Here is a 9,801-nt window from a genome sequence, read left to right on the forward strand (position 1 = left end):
GTCCTGAGTACTGTGTAAAAAAGTGACATATCGTATTCACTAAGATCTCAGTGTATAGCAGAACACTCTCTATGGTCCACTTCAGCGTCTATTTCTGTGTTATTGTTTCCCTGTTCTATTTACATACGCTGCTCTGAAATATTCACTCTGGCAGGTCACACAGAAAAACCCAGATCATTAACTCCGTCACTCCAAAGTCAAACGATGCTGGAAAGTTGAGAAGAAATCAAAGCAAGGAGAAAAACACAGGAAATTTTGAGAATGTCTGATAGCGTCTGGGCAGGAGTCAGAAATAAACTTAACGTTGAATCAAAAATTCATAAATATAAATATGAATGGCATTCGTATCAAGTAAAGGGGCAGGATTCTGAGAGGGGGACGACGTGTGTGATTGTCTGGAAGGCAGGAATAGATTTAGCAGCAAACGCCTTCATCAATTACACTCCCTCGCTGATAAATATTTACAGGAACGAATTTCTTCAACTCTCAAGCAGAGATTTACCTTTGCTTCAGTTGTTATTTGAATGTGCCACAGGTTGACTAGATTCAGATTGACATCAATCGTTTGTGGTCTCTGTCTTATTCTGTGTTACTGGCAGCGTCTGTCTAAGTGTGTGGACCTGTGTGTCTGGGAATGTGCCTTGATGCTTACCAATGTGTCTGTATTTGAGTCTGTGGACACGTAAACGTTTCTTTATGTGTGCCTGGGTGGATCTTTTTGTATGCGAAATAACATTTGTGTTTGTCTGTGCATATGTGGGTTCACTCTGGGTGCTACGGTTTCCTCCCACATATCGTGAAATACTTGTTGTTAGGTAATTTGGACATTCTGAATTCTCCTTCCATGTCTCCGAACAGGCGCCAGCATGTGGCGATCAGCGGCTATTCAATGAACCTTCATTGCTGTGTAAATATAAGGCTACTTGAGACGATAAAAATTACGATATTATTATATTAATCTGTGTGCCGGTATGTGTGTGTGTCAGCTAATGTCTGTGTCTGTGCGTCTATTTGTGCATCTGCGGATTTCTATGTGAATTGCTACAATTGTCTCTATGTGCCTGTGGATGCATATCTTAATGTGTGTGCCTGTGAACATGTATGTAAATGTGCCCCTATATACCTGCGAATGACTGTGTGTCTGTCTTTGAAGGCGTCCCTGAATGTGTCTGTTTGTTTGTGTATCTTTGTCTGCCAATGTGTGTGTGTCTGTGTGTGTATGTGTGTGCGTCTGCAAGTGTCTGTGCCTGCGTCTTTGGATGTGACTATGGTGGTACTTGTGTGTCTCCGAGTGTTAGTGTGGGTGTGAGTGTGTCAATGTGTGTCTGTGTGCTTGCTGATGTCCGGCTGCTTACCTACAAGTCACTGTGTGTGTCTCTGAATGTTTATGTTTTTGACTGTGTGTCTCTGAGTAAATGTGTGTGCCCGCGTGCGCCTGTGGGAGTGCATGTGATTGGCCGAATGGTTATGTGTGTCTGTGAGTGTTTGTGTTTGTAAATGTATTTATGTGTGGGTCCCTGTATGACTGGGAGCCCCAGCGTTTGTATTGATGCCTTATATATCTCTGAACGTTTTTGTTTGTGTGTGACTACGTTTCTGTGAATGTGTGTATCTGTGCTGCTGTGTCTACTCCACGATAACATGCAAGTCATGGTCCCCATGAACTGAACCACCCAAGGCCCAATAGGTTGGCAAACTGAGGTCAAACAGGGTGCGTCATCGCACCAACGTTCTCCTCAATCTTCCTTGGAGCAAATGTCCACCATCTCATTCTGAAGCTCCCCGCAGGAGTGGGGCTTATGCTCCGGATAAGGGAAATTGTTCAAGCTTCAACATTTGTATGAAAGAACCAATACTACTGCAAACTCTGTCATCTAGCTGCAGTACGCAGCCAACCCCTATTTGTCAGCCCATTCTTTGGCTGGGCAACAAACAATTATCGATGCATTGGCCAATGCATATGTAAGAATAGTCCTGGGATTAAAGGTATTCAGTCTGAAACACATGTTTGTACCACAGACACCTGAGATCATTGGAGAGGCATGACAAATGTTTCACGGCAAAATCCTGAAAATCCACTGGCATGATTGGGATACCAACTTGAGCGTCCTCTCCCAGGTAAATTTCCCCAGTATCTAGGCACTGGTCACGCTCGACCTGCTGAGGTGCGCGGGCCACATTTCCTTCATGGCTGACACAAGACTCCGAAAAGAAGTTCTCCACTTCAAGTTCTGCAAAGGTAATCGAGCAAGAGGAGGGCAGAGAACACTTTCTCACACCCTTTGAAAGCCTTCCTGAATCCATACAGTATACAAACCGACACTTGCAATTCGCTTGCCTCAGAATGCACAAACTGGAGAAAGTGCATCCGTGAAGACAGCAACCGTTTTGTGCATCGTAAGTTGAAGCCCTTGGAGGCCAAATATAATCAGTACAGGGAGAGTGCATAATCCAGAGCGCTCCGCCCAGTCATCAAGCACCAAGTGCCAAACCTGTGCCAGAGTCTCCTGATACAGGATACGACTTTCCAGCCAATGTGGAACCCGTACACTCCGAGTGGAAGCAAGCCAGCCTCAACGCCAAAGAAGTAGAGGAATGGTTGTCTCTGTGTTTCTGTTCGCCTGTGCGAATGTGCATGTCTATGTGTCTGTGGATGTGCTGTGTGTGTGCCTAAAAGTTTCTGCGTGCTTTTCTCTCAATGTATCTGTGAATGTGTCGCGCGTGCGTCTGTTTGTTTCCGTTTGTGTCTGTGTGCCCCTGAATGTATGTTTGTCCGAGTGTGTGTGTATCGATACGTGTCAGTGTGTGCATTGTGTATCTGTGAATGTGAGTGCCTGTGCATGTGAAAGTATTTATTTGCATTGTGAGCGTCTGTGCGTGTCTGCTAATGTGACAGAATTGAGTTTGTGTGGTTTGCATGTATTTGAAATATCCTGTCAGTGTGCCTGTGTGTGCGCATTCGTATTCGTGTGTGCCCGCGTATGCCTGTTAGCTCTGTCTGATTTTCTTTGAATGTGTCGGTGAATATGCCTCTGTATCTGTGTCTGGAAATCTGTATGTGTGTCTGCGAGATATGTGCGAGTGCCTGTGAATGTCTGTCTGTGCATTTATGAATTTTCCCGTTTGTGTGTGTATGTGTGTCTGCGAGTGTCTGTGAATATCTTTGTTTGTGTGCCTGTGAATTTTTCGGTAAATGTGCCTGTGGGTCTGTGTCTGAGAGCCTCTGTGTGTAAGCGCGCGAGTGTCTGTGTGTGCGTACGTGAATGTCTCTTCTTTGCGTGCCTGTGAGTGTGTGTGTTAAAGTGCCCGTGGGTATCTATTTGAGAATCTATCGGCGTGTGTGATAGAGTGTCTGTGTATGTGTGTCGGCAGATGCGTCGGTCCTAGTTTCTGTGAACGTGTCTCTGGTTATGTGCGTGATCACTCTTCTGTGCCTGTGCCTCTGAATCTCTTTGAATGTCTCGGAATGTGTCAGAAAATTAATTCCCGTCAAGTACCATTGTTATGAACAATATTGCTCATCTAAAGAAGATCATTATACAAGCATCGGCAAATATGGTGACATTATTTCAAATTTTTGCCATGTTTTGATTTTGTCAGGAAAAATATTTTCTCTGTGGGTGTGAGGAGATAAGAATCGAAGCAATGGGTGTGGAGGAGAGGATTATGCTGCTCTTTCCACTTCCGACATTGTGCGGGTCCCTGTGACTATGTTTATGAGCACATAATTCCCGCTTTCATCAGATTCACATATTGCCCTTCACTAACTTCCTATTTGCGTGGCGGACCGCATTTGAGCGGTATTGCTCTGGTGCCCAGCTCTGTCACCTGCCACCGATCTCTGATATCTTCCGAAAGATGTTCAGTTCTCCAGAAACTTTCATTCGAGTGTTCACGCGGTCACGCCTTGCTCCTCATTGGGTGCTTTTTTTTATCCGACCGCTGTTCCCAAAGGCACCGTGTTCCAGTGCGTCACACTAAATAGTTGGGCAGCGATAAACTGTAGTTTTAATCAATGTATGCAGTAATTGACGTAAACGGATATTTCAGTATTCTCTTCAACTCTTCTCTGAACTTGGGCTGAGTCACCGCATAAATAAAAGTGTTTGTGCAACAGCTTAAATTCCGCAGCATATATGCAACGGCCACAAATTTATAATAATCACGAACGTCTAAAAGGGGCCTGATGACATGAAGCAAATATAAAACGTACAATGACCAGAGTATTATGAAGCTGATGGATATGGAGAAGAGTAAAATAATAGCCGTTCTTCTGCTCTCGATCTCTGGGTCAATCTGTTTATCTCCTTTGTTCTGACCCTTGAATGAGTTACGAGATCGGCTGCCCATTAATATGCGCCTGAATATCATGGCGTTGAGGATCAGAATTAATGCAATTGGGAACATTGGGGTCAACGCAATTGAAAATGCAGCAAAGCCCCGCCATCTAGGGTCAGTAAAATAGTCTTTCTTAACATAACAGCCCCATGGCACATTGTCGATTAATTTCCGATGTTGAAGTGTAAAGTAGACGGGAACATTTTTCAAACATAAAAGAATGGTGGTTGTTGCAAGAACGGTAACAGCAGTTTTATTGGTGCAATATGTAACTTTCAGCTTATGGGAACAAATGGCGACAAATCGATCAACGGTGAACATGACAGTGAACCAGACAGAAAGGTCTACGGCTGCATTTTCTAGGGCCCTGACAACACTACACACAGGGGTCAATTTCAGAAAAGACTGTGGATAATAAGAGAAACGTAACTGCCGCAGTCCGATCTCAATGAGAATGCACATCAGATCCCCAGATGCCATAGCCAACATGTAGCGAATGCTGCAGCTGGAAAGGCCGCACTTTCCCCGGAGTAGGACCAGAATCGCCGTTAAATTAACTGTGGAGAGAAGGAAACAGGAAATAGAAATTACACAATTTCTATTACACAATTTCTATTTTGCATATTCTTTCATGATGTTTGTGCGGCCTGATTACGCCAATGCTTATGTGAACGTCCAGTTTTCCTTGATAAGGTAATGATAAACAACTTTCTAAAACTGAGAGAGGGGGAAAAGCGGCGGAGAGAGAGAGACTCACAGATAAAGTCCGAAACTGATAACACTGGAAGCCTGTGTTTAGGTTTATTGGACAGTACTGGTTGCTTGTGAATCACCTTGTTGAAATGTTTAATATACTTTGACGGTATCTATGTCGGCTATCTCCAAGTATAAATGTTGTTTCCCTATTACTTTCTATTCCTCCGCTGATATCGTGGAACATAGAACATTCCGTGCAAAATGATGCAATTCGGCCATTGAGTCTGCACCTCCCCACTGAAGACCTCACTTCCAACATATCCATGTCACCCAATAACCCCTCATTAACCGTTTTTGGTCACTGACGGCATATTATCATGGCCAGTCCACCTAACCTGCACGTCTTTGGACTGTGGGTGGAAAACCGGACCCATGCAAACACGGGGAGAACGTGCAGACTCCGATTGACAGTGACCCAGCGGGGAATCGAACCTGAGGCCCTTGCGCTGTGAAGCCACAGTGCTATTCACTTGTGCTACCGTGCTGCCCAAATTTGGATGTCAATCTAAGACTGAGAGCTCCCTTTGATTTATCAGTTTTTCTTTTATCATACTATCTCGCTGACTTTTGTATTTACGATATATGAACAGAATTAAGCCACTTGGACCATCGAGTAAACTCCGCCATTCAACCATGGCTGATATTTTCTCATTCCTATTCTTCTGCCTTCTCCTCATAACCTCTCATCCCCCTATTAATAAAGAACTTATTTATCTCTCTCTTGAAGACACATAGTAATCTGTCCTCCGCAGCCTTCTGGGGCAAAGTGTTCGACAGATTAATCACCCTCTGGCGATTTGTTTTTTTAACTTCTCCGGAACGTCCATACTCGGCTAGATTCTTTGTCATGTTAACCTTCTACGACTGGTAAAGGCCTATTTTTTCATATCGAACTTAATTCCTATCTATTGCGCTATTCAATGAGCTGTTGAATTGTTTATGTGACCTTTCTTTTTGCTCGGAGTACTCCGGAGCTATGTCCCAACACGATTGTGAACAATCCTTCAGGTACCACTTCTACTCACAACCATTGATTTCACTTTACCTCATACAAACCGCAAATAATCAACGTTTAATATTTTCACTGTCTTCCGAGCAGTAATAAGCCCCGAAATTACAACAAACCACATCAGTAATAATAAAACTTTCTGAACTGCATAAGCTTTACGAATAGTAAGTCAGGACGATATAGGTTATATAGTTATTGATTGATCAATACTAATAAACCTCGGCCATATTAAAACATGTGTTCAAATAAATTGACTGACACATGGAAGCAATGATGCGAGAAATATGAAGAGATAACTTAAGTATAATAACATAAAAGGCTCACCATTTTTCGGACTCGGTTCCTCAGCTAAATTCTTCATCAACCATTTAACGCACCACTTTCCTGCGATGACAAGAATCGTTTGATTTTCAAACGTTCCTTAATCTTCTCTGTGCCTTCTTCCCGCACGTTACAGGGAAATTAATGGCCTATTACCGGGAACCGATGTGTTCTCTCCAAGCTAGTGCATTCCGTGGCCGGTTCTCCCGCTCAACGCTCTCCCCTGGCCGGATAGTGGCGCAATCAATCTTGGCGCTCACTGCGTCACATCCCAGGGAGCTCTCTCGCTGCGCTCTGCAAATTAATCTCATTACACTCACACGAACGACAATGTGATAATGGTCAAATAATCATTTTCCATTGTGAGGATGGCGATCATTAAATATCGATGAGGACCCCGGGAATAACTCTGCTTCTCTTATTTCGAACGGCGCCACCGGATATTTCACATCCATCTAGCAGATACATGAGGCATTCCCGTACCAGCCTCCCCGGAGAGGCGCCGGAATGTGGCGACTAGGGGCTTTTTCACAGTAACTTCATTGAAGCCTATTCGTGACAATAACCGATTTTCATTTCATTTCATTGGTTTAGGATCGTGGCTGCATGAAGGCAACTCCAGTATCGCACGAGTGGGCCAATGTCAGCAGTGGGATGTCATCGTTATATCACTGCTCGAAATATGGAGAATGCAAATACTAATTTAGATAGTCAAATGATCCGTGGGGGTCGTGCACAGCAGAAGGGAAAACAGGGATATTTTGTTCTGTGCACCAGTGGAGAAGTGGAGAGATATGATATACAATAGGATGATGGGGAAATAAACACTGAAACTGGCTACTTATGGAAGCATATGAACACTTTTATTTCATTCTCGACTTGTGTTTATTGTTATTATTTCGTTTCCGGGACAAATCTCCGTATGTTGACATACAAATACATACGTTCCTCTGCTCCTATTTATCTCCTGCAGGGATATAACTCACAGAACAGGGGGCAGCGATTGCTATAGATGTGAGATGTAGAGACGCTGACTGAGGTACATCATCCGTTACAGTAATGCGATAGATATAACTTATAACCTAAAACCCATGCTTCGTAACAGCAGAGTAATGAAACTCAAGTGTGTAGAAGTCGCAGTTTGTGATGATTGTTCTGGGCAAGGTGTTCATCAGCAGCACAGCGTCATTGCACATAGTTTTCTTTGCGAAAGAGTGAGTAAGGATTCAAAGGAACGACATGTGATTACATCATTCAGCGAATGTGTACAGAAATCAACTTGTTAACCACCTTATCTTTAATGAGTCCAATTCAATTAAAAAAGAATAATGTCGACCAATAACACTTTCCAGGTGCAGTATATAATATCTTCCACCGGCAGAAAATATCCTGACCTTTTTTACCGATTACGGACAGTCATAACACAAATAGCAAAAAGGTGGGCCTCTGAAATCAATGTCCTGAAAGTATGCTTTCAAGAGGTGTTCCATCGCACAGAGAGATCCCAATGAAGGCTGAATCGAGTTATTTCTCACATGCAACATTCATGCGGTGTGGGAAATTTGAACTGATTGTCACCGTAGCTATTCCGATTTTGAACAATGCCTGGTGATATTTCGCACAGGCATAATTTCTTGAGAGCATAAAGTATCATTTGCCTTGGTGCTCGCAATGCTGTCCTCGACGATTTTACAGTATTCCAGTGCAGCTGAACATTAACGACAGAACATCACTCGTCTTCTGCTTCGCCAGTTTACAGCTCTCGGGCACAACATTGAGTTTAACAATTTCAGAACATATATTCAATCCTTCATTTTGATTTATTCCCTCGCCCGCGTTCCAGTCTCTATCACATTCTAATATTTGCTATCAGACCGGGATATCCCATTTGCTGCTATCAACACATTATTCTCCTTTGATCACATTTCTAGTCTTTAATATTATGATCACCACGGACTTTATCTTCTGTTCAAAAAAGTATTTGTCAGTTCATCTACTCTGCCCACGATATACCTCGAATCTGATATTCCGGATCAGTTTTTCCCGCACCTCCATTATTCAACAGAGTTAGTCCAATCACATATCAATGTGTCTCTAGTCAGACAACAATATGGGACTGGAACGTTAGGATATTTCTCTCTTCGTAGACACTGCCAGGTTCGTTGCGATATTCCGCCATTTGATGTTTCATGGCTAGTTTTGCAGCATCAGGAGGATTTTACTTTAAGTTTTTTCGATATTGATTGGCAGTTGAATGATCCAATAGCAGGAGTACTTTTCCGCTTGTGAGGGAGAATGCAATTTGAGGGAACCATTAAAATAAAATAACTGTCGTATTATTCAGGTAGTAAGATATCATTTATTATCACCGAAAGTCTTTTGTCTGTAGATTCTGTGCCCAGGATTTCAATGAAGTTTGTGTGATTTAGGTAACTAAATGCCGATATGAAAATATTTTGACGTGCAGACAAAATGCAGATAACGCAATTCATACATGCTCACTGTGATCAGGAGCTCCGCCCGAGTTCGTGACAAAGCCTGTCAAACGGCAACATTACCATCCTCTCTCAAACAGTTAAGTGGCCCAAAGCCCAAAGCCTAACAAGAACCACTGTGCAACGAAAAAAGAATCGCTTTATATTTGATCCAGACTGTGGCGGCAGATTACTTTGTTTCGGGCTATTCCAGAATTAAACCAAGCAGGCAACGTGGAAAATATCATCAGTATTTATTTATTCGTCAGCACGAGATCAATAAGTTACACAAAACACTGCATATGGCGTATTAAACTCACTGAAAGCAGAAACAATCTGATACACTGATTCACACTTACCAGGAACACCAATGACGGCGAGGGTCAGGTTGAAAATTTTCTTAAACATTTGCATGGGACTTTCCATTATTCTGAGTTGCGTTCTATCTCTGTGTGCGGGAGGAAATCTACCAGAATTAAACTGTGTGGAAATATGTTCACAGCTCTTTGAATTTATACTCTGCAAAATCTCCACTGGGCATTGAAGTTACAATAATAATCAGCATTTCTTTTAAATATTTGAACAATCAGATTACGCGAGCTGTGTTAATTCCCTCCTCATCTGAACTATATTTAGCTTTGCTTTTCAATTGGAAAAACAGTTCCCCATTATTGCTCATTACTATTAACTTGAAGTTGAATTGACTGAACATGGTAATTTTCCATCAAACATTAGCTGTCATAGAACATAGAACATAGAACGATACAGCGCAGTACAGGCCCTTCGGCCCTCGATGTTGCACCGACATGGAAAAAATCTAAAGGCCATCTAACCTACACTATGCCCTTATCATTCATATGCTTATCCAATAAATTTTTAAATGCCCTCAATGTTGGCGTGTTC

At 42.7% G+C, this 9,801-nt stretch overlaps 1 protein-coding gene across 1 annotated transcript; it reads right to left on the reverse strand.

The window, feature by feature from the left end:
* Nucleotides 1-4,008: 4,008 nt before the first annotated feature.
* Nucleotides 4,009-9,324, reverse strand: LOC119954789 (probable G-protein coupled receptor 139). The gene is made up of 2 exons (XM_038780330.1): nucleotides 9,258-9,324; nucleotides 4,009-4,895 (listed from the first exon to the last, which is right to left on the reverse strand). The coding sequence occupies exons 1-2, from the start codon at nucleotides 9,322-9,324 to the stop codon at nucleotides 4,009-4,011; spliced, it is 954 nt and encodes a 317-aa protein (XP_038636258.1).
* Nucleotides 9,325-9,801: the final 477 nt, after the last annotated feature.

This window comes from Scyliorhinus canicula, chromosome 20, assembly GCF_902713615.1.
Source record: "Scyliorhinus canicula chromosome 20, sScyCan1.1, whole genome shotgun sequence".
NCBI classification, from domain to species: domain Eukaryota; kingdom Metazoa; phylum Chordata; class Chondrichthyes; order Carcharhiniformes; family Scyliorhinidae; genus Scyliorhinus; species Scyliorhinus canicula.